The 22241-nt window shown below is 41.5% G+C and overlaps 1 protein-coding gene and 1 long non-coding RNA gene across 3 annotated transcripts in view; one reads left to right on the top strand and one right to left on the bottom strand.

Annotated features, from left to right (window-relative positions):
* TYR (tyrosinase) overlaps nt 1-18721 on the top strand; it is a 43951-nt gene extending 25230 nt beyond the window's left edge. The window contains 2 exon segments of the mRNA NM_001323239.1: nt 14159-14340; nt 18246-18721. Coding sequence (NP_001310168.1) covers nt 14159-14340; nt 18246-18469 — 406 coding nt within the window. The 3' untranslated portion in view covers nt 18470-18721.
* Nucleotides 18722-19353: 632 nt separating this feature from the next.
* LOC107308458 lies at nt 19354-20342 on the bottom strand. Of its 2 annotated transcripts, XR_001552811.1 has the most exons (3): nt 20197-20342; nt 19915-20028; nt 19354-19773 (listed from the first exon to the last, which is right to left on the bottom strand). It is a non-coding gene; the product is annotated as an uncharacterized LOC107308458 (long non-coding RNA). The 2 variants fall into 2 exon arrangements; XR_001552810.1 differs by having other exon boundaries at nt 19915-20342.
* Nucleotides 20343-22241: the final 1899 nt, after the last annotated feature.

Genomic DNA, 22241 nt, shown 5'->3' with positions numbered 1-22241 from the left:
TGTTCTCCCTTCACCACTGTCCTTTTAATGTTTTAGGCTTCTTCTCAATTCTGTATTTCTGTACCTTAATACTTATCCTGCCCTTGAATTCCATTATCTGTGCCAATAATACCCCTTGCAAAGAGCTAAGAAACCCTAAATATCAACAGGAAAAATAAGTTGCAACCGAAGATCTCCATACTGCTTTATACTCTTACAGATATTATTAGTAGGGCCCCACTTTTTATCTCATTTCTGAGATCTGTAATACAGGGCAAGGCTCATCACAATAATATGGATGATTTTCAAAGGCACTAATTATAGCATGAGCAATTTAGAACTGAATTTCTAGCAACACATGATATAGTATAGACTTTTAGTCTCCTGTTTAGTTTAGTCTCCTTGTTGGGAACCATTCACCCTATGCATCCACAGCCTTAGTCACTGCTATTCCCTTCATTGTGACGATGGCAGGAAAATAAGATATGAGCAAGCTGAAAACTTCACCATTTCACTGGTGAATCACTGTGGCACCATTGCATAGCTGCTTAGTTCTTTTCGCATCTGTCTGTATCCATCTGTTGTCCTTTGTCCCATGTGTAAATTATAAGCTATGTCATCAAGGGGCTGCCTAATTGCTCTAGTCTGTGCTGTGCCTGGCATATACTTAGCCTCTGACTATGCTTCTCAGGTATATAGGCAACGTGAGCAATTGCTTCATCTACAGTTCTGAGATGTCAGTGACAAGAGACAACTGGGCATCTCTATGTTGATCCCGTTGATTCAGTAGTGACTATTGCTTGCTACCTCACAGGGCAAAATATCTGCATTCAAAGAGACAAAGTTCCATCCCTTTGCTTGGGTATTTGTGGACAGGTGTACTCTGCCAAAAGCAATCCAAGTCAAGTATAAGGTCAAGTAGAAAATAGAGAGACTTTTATATACATGCATGCTTCCAAGCAGGAGTAACTTTCACACCAATTTAAGCACTCTGTGAAAATGCCACTGTTTCTACCTGTGCAAGGCAAGCATCCCCATGCTGTTCAGCAACATCAGCTGCCACAGATTCCTCTGCAGGCTGGAAAGCTGTGAGCATTAGGAAATGCCAGACTCTGGCTTGTGTCAGGATCTAACAATAAAATGTTCCTATTCACACTGATTATCAGTGAAGTGACAAATTGACAAGCATGTCTGAAGCAATCTGTTCAAAAGTATATTAGTAACCAAAATCTACACATCATGAATTGTATGCCAGCATTACCCCATTGCAGACACTTTCAGTCCCTTTGGACTCAATGTACTCACCTTCATGTCAGTTCTGCCTTAATTCCCCTCAAAAAAGTTAAGATTGTGTCAGAAGTGATTTTGTTGGAAAATAACAAGAGGAAATGTGCTTTTCACTCCCAGGCTATGTCAAAATAAGAGCCTCTTATTTTAACTCTGTTTTAGAAACAACATATTCGTTTTCTCTTAAATGTCACCTCAGGTTTTGGAAACAAAAAAAAAAAAAAAAAAAGAAGAAAAGAAAGAAAGAAAAAGAAAAACCAGAATGAGAAAACCCAAGTTCTCTTGTTTTGAAATGTTGACAGGAAACAAGATTGTTTTTAGCTTTTAAAAACTATTTGCTTTGAGACTTTGAAGCATTTTGAGTGAAATCATTCAAAAAGAATCATTAGAAATTCCTGTAAGGCAAAACTAGGTTTCCAGACATCATAACACATGAAATAAGAGTCATTCCTTATCCTGAGGTGTCTCCAGTGGGAGACAACATGGGCAAAGCATGAATCCAAGGAAGCAGTATCCCCATTAGAAAGGGAGGAGTCATTGCATGAATGCAAAATCTATGATTAATTTTCTCTTTTTATATCAGTATAGCAAAACTCATTGCTTTCTAAGGTATGTTTACAGAGAAAAAAAAAAAAAGTTGGCATAGAGTAAAAGCTGCATTTTTTTCTGGAACTGAATGAACTATGGCATGGAGCTGTGTGAAAACTAATAGACAAAGGAAGGTCAAGAGGCTGCCAATGGCAATACACCTCCTCCCATAGTCCTTCTGCATGGTGTCAGCTCAGGATAGGAAACCATCTGTGCTCAGCAGTTATCTTTCTAATTGTCTCTGCACAGGCAATGAATGAAGTGTTGGCTGCAATTGCCCCTGACATGAAAGAGAAGCATGTTAAAGTCTCTCTCATGCTTTCCATTCAGGGAGAGCACAAATATTGCTATGCTACTGTTACCCTCAGGGATAAGAACCACTAATCATAGAATATCCCTAGTTGGAAGGGATCCCCAGGGACCATGGAGTCCAATTCCTGGCTCCAAACAGGAGCACTCAAAATTTAAACCCTATGTCTTAGAGCACTGTCCAGAAGCATCTTGAACTACAGCAGCTTGAGGCTGTGTGGTTTCACCAGCAGCATATGAGTAAGCTGAATGTAAGCAAGATGGGGAAGATGACAAAGTTATTTCTCAACCTTCAAAGCTCTTAGGGGAATTAACTGTATTTCTGTGATAAATCTTGGGTAGCAGCTGCCTATCTAGCCTCTCATGCCTGCCTTGCACGTATTACACAGAACCTGCTGTGCAGAGACCCCATCAGAATGTCCTTACATGGGTAATGAAATCTCTTCCTTGCCAACAGCTTCTGTACTGGAAGCCACAACTTCGCAGAAAACATCTGAGTTTAAACAGGTGAGAGATCAAAGGAAGAAAAGTGCTGCCCATTAGTCTTTTTTACAGTTTTTCAATGGTTAGACTATATGTTCTTAGAGGTAGCAAGGAAGGAGTTGTCTTAATTCTTCCTACCCTTGAGGAGATCTGCAAATCTTCAAGAGACAGGGTCCCTCTGTTGCCACAAGCCATGTAGCTGCCCTGAGCTGGCATTGCACTAGAGCAAACTTCCCCTCCAAACTCTGAGACTTTGTACCACTTAACCAGAGCTACTCGGCTTGTTTGATGGAGCTGACTCACTCAAAGTGGGCTTAGTATGTGGGTAGAGTGAGTTCATATCTACTGCAAAATACCACATAAATATATCCATAGAAAACAGAGTGTAAGTGGGAAAGTTGGGGTGTTGCTGAGAAACAGTGATCCCCAGTATCACTCCTTTGATATCGCTGTGTCTGGGATGAAAATCAAATCATATAGCAAGACACTGAACATGTACTCTGTCGTTGGTTTGGTTAGGAAATGGTGCAGTTCCTGTTACTCAAATTCAAAACACCCAAAGGGACCCAGGAACAACTCTGGATACTTACAACACATCTAATCTGCTTTGCTCACTGGACAGACAAGGGTTGAGTCTATAATACACATGAGGTTGCTTCTTGGAGTTCCAGAAGACAGTTTTAAGTCCTCTAGAAAACCACGAGTAAAACCGGTAGAATTAGAGGCAGGGAAAGATAGGAACAAGGAATAAGCTCTGCAGATAAATGTTCTTGATATCGATTGAACGTATATAAAATCTTTAGTGCTGCTGATCTACCTTGCTTTGGGAAAAAGAGAGGAAGGTAGAACAGGCATCTTTGGATTATATATGGAAAATAGTAGTTAGCAATCTCACTTGCAGAATCATGATTCAGGTTGGATGTTTCTAATGACCCATTCTGCTCTGAAAAATCAGTAATCTAGGAGTCTCTGTTCAAGTAGTTCAATTTAAAATGCATGTTTCCTATCATTTTTACTGCAAGATTTCTGTTCAGACAATGCAGTTCTAGAATTGATCACTCTTATACACTATATATTAAGCAAGCCTATTAATGGTTTTTAAAAGTAAAGGTTACTATGCCCTGAAGCTTGGCAAGAACCACCTGGTCTTCGTCTTCACCTATTCTTCAAACACTAGAGGAGAAAAAAGCTCTCTCTGTGTCACAATGATCAAGACAAACTCTGATGCAGACAGCTAACATAGCACTGAATTTCCTTCCTCCAGCACTTTGGCAATAATAGCAGCCATAATTGTTCAAATTGTAAAAAATCACAGGATAACTTGGTACTTTTCTCACCCACATGTAGCTACCTTCTATTCATCAAAAGAAATTATCACTTTGCTGCCGTAGATGTGATTTATATATTACATGCCCTTGTGAACCTCAATAATGACAATCTCTCAGTCTTAAAAGAAATGAATTACAGAGCACAGGAGTGGGTTACAGTCAGTCCAGCCGCTGCCACAGCAGTCCATTTTAATCTGCTTGTTATCTTTCTCCTCAGGGGAAACTAGTTATTAAACTTCAGAGCAGCTGGAATTTGTACTGTCTTTTACTTCAAGTGATGTTGTTGTTAGCTGCAAACAGTAGCAATGATGAACCTAAGAAAGATAGGGCAGGAAACATATTCCAGAAAATATTGTATTTTTTCTTTCCCCGTGCAACACATGATCACATTTCTATTTCCTTTTCTTTTTTTTTTTTTTTTTCTTTTTTTCATAGAATCACCAAGGTTGGAAATGATCTCCAAGATCATCCAGTCTAATAGTTCACTTACCACCCATATTTCTCTCTAAATCATGTCTCTCAGTATAACATCTCAATGCTTCTTGAACACCTCCAGGGTCAGTGACTCCACCACCTCCCTGGGCAGCCTGTTCCAGTGCATAACCACTCACTTGGAGAAGAATTTTTTCTTAATATCCAATTTGAATCTCCCCTGGCACAACTTGAAGCCATTCCCTCTCATCTTATCACTGTTACCTGTGAGAAGAGGTCGACACTCACCTCACCATAGCCTCCTTTCAGGACTTGTAGTGATAAGGTCTCCTCTGAGTCTCCTTTTTTCCACACTGAACAGTCCCAGCTCCCTCAGCTGCTCCCCATAAGACTTGTGCTCCAGAACCCTCACAGCTTCGTTGCCCTTCTCCGGATATCCTCCAGGGCATCAATGTCTTTCTTGCAGTGAGGGGCCCAAAGCTGAATGCAGTACTCAAGGTACAGCCTCACCAGTGCTGAGTACAATGGGCATGGGTCACACCATCATCTCTTATTTATCTCTTGTTTTTAACAGTGCTGAGCAATATTGGAGACCCAGACATGAATGAGAGATTAATTTTATCAAAAAATTACCAAGGATTTATAGCGAGAGGTGAAAGAACACCACTATTTTAAAGGAACAAGAATTTCTCTCTTGAAACTAGGTAGAGGCATTGCTGACTTTCAATGGTATTAAGGGACTGGCTTGACTAAGAAAAGTGTTAAGAGTTTGGATCACTTTTTTTTACCAAACCTGAGCCCATCTATGTCCAACCTAAACTCACTCTTTTTTCCAGCTAAGCAAGTTAATGTAGGAGTTAGTTTGCCCTATCAATAAACAAGTTACAATGAGGCACTAACTATTCCTACACTAGACAGTATTCACATTCACATTCCTCTGCACAGATTCCTACTCAAATTGCAACACTCAGCTCCTGCTTTTATTGTCATAATCGATGTGTCATGGTCAGCTTATCCATTATCTCCTTCTCCAGTAGGAATAAAGCTCTTTATGTTGTAATCCGTCAGCAACCCAGCAAGAATAAACTGGGCTCAGCAGTTGTTGGTTCAGCCTACAGCATTTTCTACAAAGAGAGAAAACAAGAATCAGTCAGTGAGATTCATTGAGTGGCAAAATGGGTTGACAACGAGTTAGGCTTTGTTGTTTGAGAGGTGTGCTTCAAGGCTTAAATGCAATGCAGTTGAAGCCTCAAGCAGCTCTCCTCTTAGAGAGGAGCAGCACTTACTCCTACACTGCCAGCAGCCAGCTCTGCTCAGGACTGTTTTGTCTCAATCCTCTTTTGGACTCAGGTCCCTGAGCAGCTTTTTCTCATGATAAACTTTGGAGAAGCTGCTGCATTTTGTGTTCTAGAAGAGGAGCACTTGGAGCACTGCCTAATTACAGGAGCAAAGACTGGAAGCTGTGCAGCCCTGAAGCAGATCTTTTGTATTCCCTTAATCCCATAGAGGTGTTGAGGGCATTATAAAGATAAGAGGAAAGCTGCTCTATTTCAATTTGGTAGATGGAATATTAAAATATCACATCTGCACAGCAATGAAACAACCTTGATTTCTTTTTCATAAAGTGGGACATGAGCAAATAAAGTAGTGTTGATTATATTGCAGATGGGGATTATAATGTTGGATTATACCTTTGCTGTCTCTTTCTCTCTTGTTACCTCAATCTGACGCTCTCCAAGTACCCAGGTTGTGCAGTGCCATAAATGAGAGCAAAGGAAGTGGAAGAAAGTACAGATTTTTGTAGTGGGATGGAGAAGCAGAGCTATGCCAAGATCCTCAGGCACCACACAGCTCCCTCAGCCCTGGTGGTACTTCGTAACAAGTGGGAAGGTGTCAGCCTGGTGCACATTGCCTTGACTCAGCCAGAGAACAGTCTTTGGGGAGGCAGCCTGCACTTTAGCTGCATAAGTAGGGGGCTTTGTGACACTGGCACATTGATACTCGGTGTGCAGGTGGCCTGGTCCACTGTGGTCTATGAGAACTAAAAAACCCTTCTGGTCAGAAGGTGGAATAAAAGGAAACAGTAAGGCAGGACAGATCTTCACTGAAAATGAATACTCACATTTCAGACACATATGATTGATCTAAATGAGAATATGTGTTTCAAGACAAAACTCAGAAGCACAGCTTTGCATGAAGGAACAGCTCCATTGGGCTAACACATCCTCTTTCATCTGTTTTGTGCAAGTCTATGTTTAAAATGAGTGGCTGTCAAATTTGCTAGCCCAGTAGTGTTAACAGCTCCATGTTCTCAGGTCCAAACTGTATTGAGATTGAATATATATTCCTGATAGGCTCATACATACATAGTACATACATGTATATGAATATGTACATATACATCAAAAAAGAAAATACAGCATTTGCAAATGCCAACAGTATGAACAACTTCATCCTCTTTTTCTCTATGCACAATCAGGATGAAAGCCTAATAATGGAAAATATAGCTATATATATATATGCATATATAGAATCTGAATTTCCTAGTTACTGGCTGTCTCTGGTTCTTCTCTTCCCTAGGCTGAACAGACCCAGGTTATTCAGCCTTTCCTCATATAGGAGGCCCTCTGCTTGACTCCTTCTAGGAGATCAATGTATTTTTTGAACTGGAGAGCCCTGAACTGGACTCTATAGTCTACATGTAAACTCAGCAGGGTAGGGTAGAGGGGGAGGATCACTTCTCTCAACCTGCTGGTCATGCTCTTTTTAATTCACCCAAAAAACCACATATACATATACATGGTTCTCTCCACTAGCTAGTCTGGAAACTGATCTAGAGGTAATTTGGTAGTGGTACCACAAGGGTAAGCACCAAAACCCAGGACAGTCCTCAGCACTGACTCAATATGAGGAGTCACAGCTTTGGAGGCATTGGCTGGGTTTCTTACAATAATTGAGGGCAGCAAGTTAATTTTTAATCAGACACTTGCATTATGACAGGTTCAATTTGTTTACAACCAGCCTGAGAGTCCCTGTACTGTCTTTAGCCAACTTAAAAGAAAAAAATGACACTGCAATATAACTGCATACATTGGCAAGGAGGGCAGTGCCTTGACATTACAACCTCTGCATTAGCATCTCTTCCAGTACCAGAGTACCAATGTTTCTCCTAAATGCTTGGAACAGGAATTACCTGAAGTGACTTTGTATTAACAGGTGGATAGTGCCAACTTTTAAAGTGATTACTACTGTGTAATCACAGTCCTCATACTGGCATTTCAGCTTCCCTCAATTTGTTTCCTTTTCCCTTTCTTTCCAAATGCTAATATAAGTTGCTTGCCAGATTTCTTTTACAGAATGTCAGATCTCATGATTGTGAAATGAATTTTATAGACGAGCTCTAAGTAACAACATTCTGCCTTCCTTCTACTGTAGTGAGCCTGACCTTGTCTCAGTCTTGCAAACATAAATCAGGAATGAAAGGTTCCCTTTCAAGTTTGGTGCAGCCAGTGACATGGGTATATATTTGAATGTGATGAAGTTATTAGTGGCTTGCCAAGCTGCTATGTAACAGCTAAACTGTTAGTATTCATCCATATACCTTAGCAGAGGTGCATGGACATATCAGGCTAATGAAAAACAAAGGGCACAGCTCCATAGATGCTTTAAATCAGCATAACTAACTGGTATATAACCACCATAGCTAACCTCTCAATGCTACCTGGAGGTGCTCAGCTCTGTTCCTCTTTTGTACAGACCACCAAGTAAAAGCATAACACATAAGGTGGAGGATTTTATCTCACCTCAACTAACCTGAAATAAATGGAAATAAATGAGAAGTTAGTATTTAAACCAAATCAGTTCCTTAACCCTAGTTATGACAAGGTTGCACAATCACATATGAGGAAGCTGAGGACAAGAAAATAGGGGAAAGCAAGAATGTATCTTGAGACACAGACTGACTATGGACCTTCACCATAAGGGCAGCACTGTCCTTCTACTGGGGTTATACATGTTTATGTTGGCATGGAATGTGTGTGGAGGTACTGAAACTTCATCTTCCTCCTTTCCCTCTCTCTAGATGTCCTTAATTGCAAGGTAAAACACGTGACTTGAACCTCTTGTGGAAAAGCTTGCTAAACATCCAGTTAGGTTTACACTATGTGTCACTTCTCTGTGGTGGTACAATAGGAAGAAATTGCTAATAGCAGCTATCGGTCTGGTTTCTCTTCCTACGCTGCAATCAAACATAGCTTTGTGCATGACAGTGGAGGCATGCTGACTGGAAATGGCTCTTCAAAATCATGAAGAAAATACCAATTCTTGTTGTAATACTTTACTTCTTTTCCCAAGCTTTAAGATTGCCTTGTGAGCTGTATCTTTTTTTTTTTTCAGAGCACACAACATTTAGCTAGAACAGAAAGAAGTTATGCAGCCTACATACAGCAGTACTGCTTATACTCCACTTGATATTTCCCACTGGCAAAATAAACCCATTTATTTCTTGACTCATCCTTTCATTAGCTATAATCCCATTGCATATATTATTCATAGAATAATATGAATCCAGAAATATATATTGGTGCCCTTTTAAAAATCATCCTCAAATCAATCTAATTCCCCCCAACACTCCTTCTAAACCAAGTTTTTTTTTCAATTAATTTTCTTCTATGGCTCATGTCATTTCATGTTGTATAAGCTCATATGTATGGAGCAGGATAAGGAAAATAATCAGGTCTATTTATACACAATCAAATTGAAGTGATATATCCATGTCTTTTACTGATGGCTTTAATTTTCTCTGTAAAAGCAACTTACCATGCGAAAACTCTTTACGAAAGCAAAGTATATTTCGTCAGACTGAAAATTTAAACTACTAAAGCATCAACATACCTGGTGGGTGTCTTTATTTTTTGTTACCATATGTCAGCACTTTACAGTAGCAGCACTGGGACACAAAGGTATTAAACTCTGACTGAACCAAAGAGTTTAAGTGATAGAGAATTTAGCACAACCTTAGATAAATTATTTAAATGAGAACACTGAGCCTTCTTTTAGCCTAAATATGTCTGAATAAAACTATTCTGCAGCATTAAAATACTGTTCATAAATGTCAAAAATAATCTTTGCATTGACTATTGACCAGCAGTTCTAATATCTTAAATATTTACCATTACAACAATCCTGTTTAAAAACAATTTTTACTCTGGAAATGCAGTACAGAGTGACGGAGACTCTTTGGGCTTTGAACATGAGATAGGGCCTCTTTCAAAATTCATGTTATTTTTCTATCCTTTTTTATTCCCTAACCTCTTTGGACATGCAATTTGGGCACTTTGATTTCTTCAGTACAAGGGAGCAGTGTTCCAGATAGAAATAGTCCTTGCTGCAATCTACATAGAGCTATTTCTAAAGCCTTTAAATAAATGCTACTTATTCTGAGTTACTTTTGCTTGTCACTGAAGACATGCAAAGGACATTAAGGTTATCACAAGATTGATTTCCATTCCAGTTAGTCCATTTCCATATTTTAAATTTCTATTTCCTAAATCCTGATTGCCTGCGACCTTTCTAGATAAGTGCTGCCACCTTCATTCCCTGCCATTACAGGAGATTCTTACATGTTGCACGCGCAAACTACCCTTCAGTAAGCCACCAGGATGTATAAAGTGAAGGGAATTGGCTTGATCCACAAGCCACAGTGATTCAAGTAGGTTGGGAAATATGCAATTTGGGAAAGATGAAACTAAGAATTAAAGATAGCTTTTTAAAATCAGAGGGCTGGAGCAGCTGTCCCACAAAGAAGAGAGCTGGGCCTGTTCATCCTGGAGAAGAGAAGGCTCCAGGGAGACTTCACTGTAGTCTTCCAATACTTAAAGGAAATTACAGACTGGAAGGAGACCAACTTTTTACATGGTGTGACATGAACAGGCCAACAGAAAACTGTTTTAAACTGAAAGAGGAAAGATTTATATTAGATATTATGGGGAAATTATTTACTTATTCATGCTGAGGCACTGGCACAGACTACCCAGAAAAGCTGTGGATACCCCATTGGTGGAGGTACTTAAGGCCAGGTTGGATGGGGCCCTGGGCAGTCTGATCCAGCGGGGGAAAACCCTGCCCACAGCAGAGGGCTGGAACAGAATGATCTTTTAGGTCTCTTCCAGTCCAAGTCATTCTATGATTCAGTGCAAGAAGGAGAGCCTGTTCTACTCAATTTGCTCACTCTTCCAAAATTTTTGTGACAGTCAAGTTCAAGCTCTGAGTGCTTTCATCCTACAAATAACATAAGGAGGGAAATGACTTAGATAAAAAGATATTTCTTTGCACAGTTCCTAGGAAAGGCCAATGTATTTGTTTCTTCTTCCATTTCCTGTAGATAAACAGACAATAACCCACGTATTTTGCACAGTAATTTCCCTCTCCCTTCTCCTCTTCATGCTAGTGAGGATTTATGGTTTATCATCTCCACTAGATCCCAGGGTAGGTCCTCCTAATTTCCATTCTCTGAATAAAATTTCCAATTGCTTTTGATGTTCTTCTCTTCTTTCCTTCATCCCGCTTTGTATATCCCACCACTCTCTCATCCCATCTGTTCTTTTTAGCACTGCCAGCATCTCCCAGATGATGCCAATCTAGCTGGAAATGCAATGCTAAAAATGTCTCCATGTCTAGAAAATGTCACAGTGACCTGTGCAACTAACTAATTGTCTGCCTGTCCTCTGTGTCTACATGCTGAAGAAGAAATTAGTTGGACAGACATTTCCCTCATTGAACTTCTGTCCACCATATTTTTGGAAGTAGAAAAAATAAGGAGATTGGATATCACGGAGCCCTGACTCGTTAGCTTTCTTTTTGGTACCGTTATTTTCATAATGCCAAGCAATGGAAATGATATAGAATAAAATGGCCTTTCAGTTTTCTTTTTACTGCTTTGTTAAGCTCTTGGGGCAAAGGAGTGTGCAGAGTTTGATGTAAAGAAGATATAAAAGCTGTAGTTTTGCCAAGATAATCAAGAAATCCAAGAAGTTCAGATCTGCCACTCTACCACTAACCTGGTTTTTACCAGAAACATAATCATTTCGCAAAGGGAGCAGCTAATTGTATCAGCACTTTTTCTCTCCGCATGAGGATTTCCTTCTGCAGCCCTAAGCTCTTCCAAGTTTGCAGCTACTGAAAAAAAGCATGCAAAATGAGCATATATTTTCAAGGTAGAAGGTTATTCTATAGGGTGTTATTCTATAACACAGCAGTTTTAAGGGAAGAAAACAAAATTTTCTCTCCATGGAAAGTGGAACAACTGATGATCAAATACTCTTTACCTGGGATGTATAAAATTTAGTGGTCCCAATATTCCAAAACAAAAGACTGGTCATTGTTTTACTTGACATGTAGTTGTAGAATCCCAAAGGCCTTTCAATTAAAGCAACTAACCAATGGCAGAATATTAGGCTACATCGAGACTCCAGTTTTCCTTAAAAGAGTATGAAAGCAATTAACAACATCAGTCTGGGAATCATGAAATGTAACTGTGTGAATTGTCCAACATGCTTGTGCATCAGCACAACATATTAGTAATTAGAGATGTATGATTGCATCTAAATCTCAAAACCAGCTGTAAGAGTCAGTAATTCAGTGCCCCTGCTACAGCTAAAGAAACTTGCTTTTTAATGTGGGAGCCATACTGCAAACAGAAGAATCCAAAGCATATGCATTCATTTCCATGGAAATGCTTTGCATTTGCATTCTATTTAAAAGATTACCGGCCTAAGAATTCTTGAAACTGCTTATGAAATTGAGGCATTTAAGTCATCCAGAGAGAACGCTGCATTTCAGAGCATGTCATATGGAGTTATTTCAGGAGAATGACAACTTCTAGCTCTGAGCTGTGTGCTCATCAGTTCTACAAATTTTCAAAATGTGGCTGCTCAGCATCTTCAAAAAAGCAGACCCCAAGAAGTACTTTAGACTGGGCATTCAGAAGTTAGGGCATAGATCATGAGGAGACATCCAAAATATGAACAAAGTTCTGCCATCATCATAAAATATTACCATGTTCCTACATCCAAACCACCGCTGTGCCTCTACTAGTCCTGTGATGAAGAGAAGAGCTGTTTCAGCTCTCATCTATGACTGCTTGGAAAAGAAAAATGCATTGGTAGTGAGAGTGCCTTGACCAAAACAGAAGCAAAAGGCAGACAGTGTAATGACAGCAGTCCCATGCCCAACTTCCACCCAGGCTAGAGTAATGGCCTGATTTCCTTTATATTCTATGCCTTTTTCAATGATTATTGATTTTCCTTGTGACATTCTCTAAAGACGTAATGAGATTACAGACTTTCTGTTCAAAAATTCTCATGATAAGTGCAGCTGAAGCCTTGATGTCACTGTTTAAATTTATCTATCTATCTGAAAACTTCAACTGAATATTATTATTCTGACAAGGGTTTTTCTAGACAGAGCTGATGAAATTTAACTGAAGATGAGAGCTACAAATGAAGATTTTAATCAAGATTAATATCTGCATTACTAAAGGTTGACAAGGTGGATAAACATAGTGGCTCTTTCATCTACTAAATCTTTTGATCTTAATAAAGAACCAAGTTTATGGCCGAGGCTCTGTTTTAATGATAAAGGGCATTAATTTTGGTGGGATAAACAGAGTGTTTCTCAACATTTCTGCCTAATGACAGGAGGTAAAATTCTACTTGCAGAGTTTTCAGACACTCCACAGAGATTGCATTCAGGTTCAGCAGCAGCCATTGGTATGTTATCGGTTTTATTACAGAACCAAAACATAGCATCATACCAGATGCTCTGAGAAAAACAATTCCATTCCAGATGAAACTAAGGCTGTGGGAGAGGATCTGAGGAATGAAACAAGGTGAAGAACTGAGGAGACAAAGCTCAAGCAGAAAAGGAGAGCTGAGAATGTTTTGGAGGGCTGTTGATTTTGCTTTTCAAATATATCCAGTAGTTCACTTGAAAAAGCCAACACAAACTAACCTGTCCCTGTAGTGCAGTATTTCAGCTTTCTCCCTCCCTTTTAAAATATTCAGAACCATATTAGGAGACAGCTAAACAGACAAACCTTTGGCAGAGATAAATGGAAAAGCGTAGCTGAGGTCAGAGGTGCTGATAACACCTACTGCGGGAGAAAGCTTCTTTCCTGACTGCTCATCGACTTTATCAAGCTTTTGGTTTCATACAGCCTATCCTTTCTTCCTAAGATATTTCCAGCCTCTTTGTACTGTTACATCAGCCATGGAATATCCATACTTTAATGCAGGAATGCAAATCCCTAGTTACAGCGGGTGGAAAATAAAGGAAGGGTAGTGGGACTGAACAGCTGGGTACAAGACCACCCAAAAAGAGCCACAAGAGTTTCTGAGAGTGGCAAGGAAGCACTGAAGTCTTTAATTCTGCTCTCTGTATCTCACAGCCTTGCAAATTACTGAGCAAAAACTTCAGTCAGGTCATAGTGACACAGTGAATTGTACTTGTGGGATTTAAAAGCCTCTCTGCAGCCCTGAAGTCCTTTGCTTTTCATATGCTTGCACAAGAACTCAGTGCTGAAGAAGCTAACCACAAACTACTTGGGAAGTATAATACACACAAACATAAATCTTTGAATGCCACTTCTCAAGAGTTCAAAAAGAAAAATTATCAACCTTTTTCTTCCTTTTTATCTTCAAGAAGAAAATTTCTGCCAGTCGCCTCCATTAACAGACATGCTTTTTCTTTTACAGCATTTTTGAGCGCTGGTTAAGAAGACACAGACCCATGCTAGAAGTCTACCCAGCAGCCAACGCACCCATTGGGCACAATCGAGAAAATTACATGGTTCCCTTTATCCCTCTTTACAGAAATGGAGAATTTTTTATATCATCAAGGGAGCTGGGGTATGACTACGAGTATCTGCAAGAACCAGGTAACTGCAATTTTAAGTAGATGTCAAATTTGTTGTTTATCTCATGGAATATGTCTGCAGAATGACAATATGTTTAAATGCTGCCTATGTATATGCAATACAGATATAAATCCTTCTATTTCTCATTTTTCCATATTTTAGTTACAAATTATGCCTGCATGTTTTCACATTTCTCATCTGGTGATACACAGAGCCAACCTAACTCTATTAGAAAAGTCCCAGTCAAAAAGGAATCACTAACACCAGTCATTATCTATCTTAGCTTCACCACAATCTGAATATGGACCAAAGGATCAGCTTATGAACAGGACAGGGGAGAAAAACAGATGGATACTGAATCTGCTGTTTCCCCAGATCAGCTGATAACGCATAACAGAGAATGGCCTGGGTTGCAATGATCACCCAGTTTCAACACCCCTGCTATGTGCAGGGTCGCCAACCACTAGAACAGGCTGCCCAGAGCCACATCCAGCCTGGCCTTGGATGCCTCCAGGAACTGATCCCCCTTCTCTCTTGTTCTATTGTTAAATAGCAATCTATTGACATTGTGCTTGCCCTGTCATAATACAGAACACAACAGAATCATTCATAACGATAATTTCATTTAATCAAATGAATTTTGCTCTCATTGGTAATAGTTATGACTTCCACTGCTATTCAGAGATGGTTTTGACCTGGGTGTCTTGGCCAGTCTTAAGCATTGAGAGGGAAGAGGTCTTTGGGGAAGCTTCAGTAAGGCAGGTTTTGTGCTTAGGGCACTAGATTTTGTGGCTTCTAGTCTCCTCCTTGTTTAATGAAGAAGCTAAATTCTGCTACAGATACAAAATTACTTATTATCCAAAAGATACTCATGCGGTGGGGTGCAGTCGTTTTTGCAGTGCATTAGCCACACAACAAACAGCACATGTTTGGTTTCCCTGTTTTAGGCAGAACAATTTCTCTTCATTTGAAAGGCAATTAAGGGTGAGAAGTCCAATTATTATGTAGCAAAAGCACCAGGGACATTTCAGCAGTGCTAGCGTTCTACTTGTTTTCTTTTTCTCTTTATCAAAGCACTATCAATTATTATAGCATCTCCATTTTTACAGTACAGTTTGCTTACTGATGGAGATGTACGGTTTTGCATACTGTGTTAAACTATGACATCCTGATTTATTTTATTCAATTCTCAAGTAAAATCTAGCTTGTGATTTAGCAAGCAAATGCATTTTTGGCTACTTTATGACTAAGGAATCTTCTCTCCCAGATAATTGTTAAGGTCTTTTATTAATATAATACTGACATGAAAGTCATTATTTCCTGTAATATTCTGTAACGAAACTTGACCAACTCTACTTACTCAGAAAGAAAACAAACTAATAAATATTTCAAATATAGTCTCAAAGTTATTACATATTTATGTCTGATTACAAGCATTTTTATGCTTTTGTTCATGCCACCGTAATTTAATTCCTGACCACCAAGACTATAAATACATATATATATATGTATATATAAATGAAAACCACTAGTTTCGGAAAACCACATTATTCCTAGAACTGTACATCTAAAAATGTGCCAAGTACTGTGACAGCCAGAAATATTGAGTTCTGAATTGGTTCTGCTCAAAGAAGCAAACTGTAAATTATTTACCACTTAGCAATTCATTTCTGTTGCCTTCCAATCTCTTGCCTTTACCCAGGAGAGCATTTTCCTTAGAAAATGAAATTCTTATTAAATTTGGTCTATGTTTCTAATAAAGAGGCAAGGAAAGTAGCTTCTTAATTACTTTGAAAGATCAACACAAAGAGTGAAATTCAAACTCATTTGGAAAGCCCAGATAATCCCCAGACAAGGGGCTCAACCCCTTGTTAATCTCACTGAGAAGATGAAAGCTAAAGCTATTTCTTATCTGAAGGAAGGCACTGGTTACAAGTGGAAAATGGCCCAGAATCTCAAAATTCAGAGATGGATTTTCTCAGTATTTCAATGTTTAAACCCAAATTGTTCTCTAGAGAAGAACGATGGGTTCTGGTTAAGAGGAACATAAAAGTGAACAGGAATTTCTTAGAGGAAATGAAGCAAGAAAGCCTGCTGGCTCCCTCTGAAATCTCTTGCATACTCAAGGATGTACAGAAAGCATATGGCTTGGAAGCCAGGAGTTATTAGACAGACAGGAAAAAAATTAGAAAGGAAAAAAGAATATTAGCAGTGAAAATGTGAGTAGTCAGGAAAAGGTAGCAAAGCCTCCAAATGAGGAGGAAGAGGAAAAAACAGAGGAGAGGGATCAGGGCAAAGGTGGCTGTTGGCTTTGAGCTAGTTAGAGGAACTGTAGAGACTGAGGCGGAATGCAGGAGGAAGGCATGTTTAACTGACCATCAGTATTTAAGAAAATACATTAATTTCTCCAGCTTTGAGAAGTGACATCTCTTCATCTCAATGTCATGCTGTGTTTTACCAGGTAGTTTAGGTTTCCAAATAATACTTATGGGAGAGAAAGACTGCTGTTTCTGTTTCACAAAGATGATCACCTCCCTTACAAAGACAGGCTGAGGGAGCTGGGCTTGTTCAGCCTGGAGAAAAGAAGGCTGCAGGGTGACCTCATTACAGCCTTTCATACCTAAACCCACTAACAGGATGGGAGTCAACTCTTTGAAAGGGTTAATAGCAGCAGGACAAGGAGAAATTTTTTTAAGTCGAAGAAGGAAAGATTTCTGTTGTGTGTCAGGAGGAAGTTCATTACTATGAGTGGTGAGGTGCTGGAACAGCTGCCCAAATAGGTTGTGGATACCTTGTCCCTGGAGGTGTTCAAGGCCAGGTTGGATGGGGTCCTGGGCAGCCTGGTCTGGTATTAAATGTGGAGGCTGATGGCCCTGCCTGTGTCAGGGGGTTGGAGCTTCATGATCCTTGAGGTCCTTTCCAACCTGGCCCATTCCACGATTCTGTTGGAAAGATGACGTACAGATTTAGGAGGTCGCACTGAAATCTGTATCACAGATAATTTCAGCAGGGTGGGGAATTTTGTGATATTTTACTTTTCTCCTTATCACAAAAGCCACACAAATTAAAACAATATTTTCATAGCACAGATATTAAACAATGTGTATTCAAAAGCACCAAGAAGATACATGGGATTACTTCTGAGGGCACCAGTGAAACTGGAAGATGGAAGAAAAAATATTTATAATGTCTGGAGGGTGTACCAAAGTTGTTGGAGGCTGAGTATCACTTCATGAAAGGATTATGAGAGGCTTAACCTGTTCTTAATCTCTTCGTTGTACTCAGCCTCAGTTACTGTTGTCAACAGATGATGAGCTAGCAGGACCTTTGCCCGTGCTGTACGTGATCTGACAGACCCTTTAGAAGGGTCTGTTGTGATACGACAAGGGGAAATGGTTTCAAACTGAAAGAGGAGAGATTTAAACTGGATATAAGATGATAGCTTTTTACAGTATGGGTGGTGAGGCACTGGCACAGGTTGCCTGGAGAGGTGGTGGATGCCACATCCCTGTAAACTCTGAAGCTGACGGCTGGATGGGACTCTGAGCACCTGATGGAGCTGTTGGTGTCCCTGTTCATTGCAGGGGAGTAGGACTAGATGCCTTTTAAAGGTTTCTTCCAACACAAACGATTCAGTGATTTGATGATTCTATGATCCTTTTGCTTTCTATTCTTACGGCTTTCTCAAAACCATAAATAGCATTGGAAATAGTAAACTCAGTTCCTGTCAATTTCAACAGAAAAAAATGGGGAAACATTAAGGACTGATGGAATTTGCCTAGAATTATTTGTAACCTTCAGATAATTTTCTTCACTTTAATAATCATTTTTCATTCTGAGCCTTCCAGTATTACCTGTTACACAATCTGTATACACTGGTACTGCATTGCATCATGTAAAAGGACCTCTGTTTTTCTCCTTTCTAGCACTTGGTTCTTTCCAGGACTTTTTAATCCCCTACCTCGAGCAAGCCCATCAGATCTGGCCCTGGCTGGTTGGTGCAGCTGTGATTGGAGGCTTAGTTACTGCTGTGATCTCTGCACTCATCCTGGCCTGCAGGAAGAAAAAAGCAGGAACTTCTCCAGAAATACAACCCTTACTCACAGAAAGTGAAGATTACAACAATATATCTTATCAATCCCATTTCTAAAGACCTCCAGTATCTCAGTGATGTTTCTAAGGTGCTAGACAAGCATGCAGTGTTTATGTTTACAATGACCTTGTCGAGCTGTGCTGCATAAGCTGGCTGGGATCTCCCACCCCTTGTGCCCCTTGTAACACCCAGTCTTATAGTACCTTATCAGCTCCAATCCTCCTAAATTTGTCATATTATTCAACGTTTCCATGCCACCCAAGGAAGAGAGTGTATTTCCAATGCTTGATTAAACGATGCTCCCATGAATTTGACTGGCTTTGGTGTTGCTTACTTAAATGTATAATTCTCTGATCTTTCTTGTGCTGTAATACCCATAGGCTCCAGTCCCACAGCTCCAATCCCACAGCCCAATCCACATGAAGGAATTCACAGGGCACACATAGGTGCAGGGATTTAGTGACAGGAACTCGATTGCACGATCAGTACTACGTTCACTCTGGTGTTCAGAGTTTAGTGAGAGAAATGTGCTGTCTGTGAGCAGAGTGAATGACCCATAGACACATTTTTCTTTCAGGATATAAACATTTTCCCTCCAGCTCCAGTAATGCCCTGTTTGTCGGTGATGGAATGCCATCAACAGCATCAAGTGGGCTCTAAGGAACCACTTCTCACTTGTCTGAAACATTCCAGTTAGTCTTCTGCTAAATCATTTTCCATTTGTCTGGGGCAGAGAGGGTTGTTTTGTGGGGTTTTTTTTCAGAAATGAAACCTAGTTTGTGCACACCTCTCTTCAGTTTGACTTAGGGATGCTCAGGTTATGGCTGACTTGTGATTACTCAATAGCAAATTTCATACAGACAATCCATACCTGACAAAAGGTATATAATTACACAACAAGCTTTAAACTAAAAGAAATAATAGTTTTCAGAGACAGTGACTTCAACAGTGACAGTGACTTTAGTTCCAAAGCTTTTCTCAAGAAACATGAAGGTCACACAGTGATCTTTGTGGCTTAGCACTGGTAAGCTAGCCATGTTATGATTCACATGCGATGCCGTCCTTCCCCATCTGATCCCTTGTGGGATTCCCACAGGCTGTAGCTCTCTCAGCATTGCTCCAGCATGTCTCCATCCCATGGGCCCAGCCTTCAGGCACTGCTCCAGCACAGCCCCACAGGCAGCAGCTCCCCCAGCCCTCCTGCCCCACTGCAGGCTCCTCTCCATGTGCTGCAGCTCTGGCCCAGGGCTGCTCCTATAGGGGTATATAGGGGCTGCTCCTCCGCCAGGCCTCATCCACTGCTGTGCTGTAGGCTCCTCCATGGCAGCATACACAGACCTTCTCCACATAGAGTGCATGGGCTGCAGGGAAAATTATAAACATTGTATCTATACAGATCACTAAGGAAATCAGGGCAAAAAGGAAAGGGCCCAAAGTTTTCTCAAAGAGACAATACAAGCAGGGGAACAAGCAAATGTATGTGTGACTGTGTGCCCTCTCACCTCAGCCTCTGCTCACCATCCTGCTCTCCTCTGTCCGGGCCTAGCAGAAGACGAAGCTCCTTCCATCGTCTCCCTGTACTTTACCTCTCATTAGTGTCTGGATGACATAGGGAACTGCCAGATAACATCTCGTTAGTGTCTGGGTGACACAAGGAACTGCCACTTTCTGCCTGCTGCGCCATGCCCGCAACTTCACCAATACAGTTGCCACCAGCTGATGCGAAATCTGCCGCCCAGCTGGTGTTATTTTAATTACTTATCTTTGTATTGATGTCCTCATACCTAGCGGAGCATCTCTCCAGCTGAGCAGCAGAGGACAGGAGGTTTCCACGCTCAGACGACGTCCTCCTCTGGGCCGCTGGCCCTCAAAGAAAGAGCAGGACGACAGACAACCTGTTGCATCACAGCCATCCGCAAGTCCGTGCCCAGGCCACGCTCCTTTGGGCCTCTGGCCCTCATAGAGAAATGAGGAGAACAGACCGTCTTTTGCATCACAGTCATCCGCATGTCCGTGCCCAGGCCACAACACTTGCCTTCTCTTCCCTCTGCCCTCTCACCTCAGCCTCTGCTCATCATCCTGCTCTCCTCTGTCCGGGTCTAGCAGAAGGTGCAGCTCCTTCCATCGTCTCCCTGTGCCTTACCTCTCGTTAGGGTCTGGGTGACACAAGGAACTGGCAGCTTTCTGCCTGCTGCAACATGCCCGCAGCATCACCAATAGAGTTGCCACCAGCTGATGCGAAATCTGCAGCCCAGCTTGTGTTATTTTAATTACTTATCTTTGTATTGATGTCCTCATAGCTAGCGGATCATCTCTCCAGCTGAGCAGCAGAGGACTGGAGGTCTCCACGCTCTGATGACGTCCTCCTCTGGGCCGCTGGCCCTCAAATAGAAATGAAAAGGACAGACAGTCTTTTGCATCACTGCCACCCGCAAGTCCGTGCCCAGGCCACAACTCTTGCCTTCTCTTCCCTCTGTCCTATCACCTTATCTCGGCCTCACATCATAATCCTGCTCTCCACTGTCCGGGACTAGCAGAGGGCGCAGCTCCTTCCATCATCTCCCCGTTCTGACCATGTTGACGGTGTCTGGGAGACACAGGGAACTGCCAACATTCTGCCTGCTGCGCCATGCCAACAGCAACACCAATACAGCGACCAGCAGCTGATGCCGAAATTGCAGCCTGGCTGGTGTTATTCTGATTACTTATCTTTGTCATATGATATGTGATATCTCTGTGGAAAGTTGGAGCATCTCTCCAGCTGAGCAACAGTAGACTGGAGATCTCCAAAGTCTGATGACGTCCTCCTCTGGGCCGCTGGCCCTCAAAGAGAAATGGAGGAGGACACACAATCTGTGGCAACGCAGCCCTCCTTGCATCTCCGTCTAGGGCCCAGCCCTACCCGTGCCTGCCCTCTTTTCTGCCAACTCACCAGTGCCTCAGCACAACATTGAGGTCTCCTCAGGCCTATCTGGTGAGGGCTGCAGCTCTTTCTATCATTTCCATAAGCTGGTGTGTCTCCAACGCGTTTGACACAGGTAACTGCCAGCATTCTGCCTGCTGTGCCATGCCCATGGCCTCACCAAAACAGGAGCCCCAAGCTGATGCCCATATTGCAGCCAGGCTTCTGATATTTTAATTACTTATCTTTGTATTGATGTCCTCATGGGTGGTGGAGCAACTCTCCAGCTGGGCAGCAGAGGACAGGAGGTCTCCACGCTCTGATGATGTCCTCCTTTGGGCCTCTGGCCCTCAAAGAGAAATGAGGAGGACAGACAGTCTTTTGCATCACAGCCACCCGCACGTCCGTGCCCAGGCCGCAACTCTTGCCGCTCAGATGACGTCCTCCTCTGTGCCTTTGGCCCTCAAAGAAAGAGCAGGACCATAGACAACCTGTTGCATCACATCCACACGCAAGTCCGTGCCAGAGCCACAACACTTGCCTTCTCTTCCATCTGTCCTCTGCTCACAGCCTCACCAATACAGTTGCCACCAGGTGATGCCTGAATTACAGCCAGGCTGGTGTTATTTTTATTTCTTATCTTTTTCATATGATATATGATATCACTTTGGAAATTTGGAGCATCTTTCCAGCTGAGCAGCAGAGGACAGGCGGTTTTCATAGTCTGATGATGTCCTCTGTTCCTCTTGCCCTCAACGACAAAGGTGTAGGGTACACAGCGTCTTGTATGACTGCCTGTCTCCCTGCCCACATCCCAACTCTTCCCTTCCATACCTTCTGTCCTGCTATGTTTCCTTGGCCTCTTTTTGCCCTTTTCCTCTCCTGCAGGCTGAGATGGTTGAGTAGCACAGCCCCATTCACATCCTG

The sequence above is a fragment of the Coturnix japonica genome, chromosome 1 (genome assembly GCF_001577835.2).
Source record: "Coturnix japonica isolate 7356 chromosome 1, Coturnix japonica 2.1, whole genome shotgun sequence".
Lineage (NCBI taxonomy): Eukaryota > Metazoa > Chordata > Aves > Galliformes > Phasianidae > Coturnix > Coturnix japonica.
The sequence above is the reverse complement of the archived record's forward strand: the minus strand, read 5'-3'. Positions and strand labels throughout refer to the sequence as shown.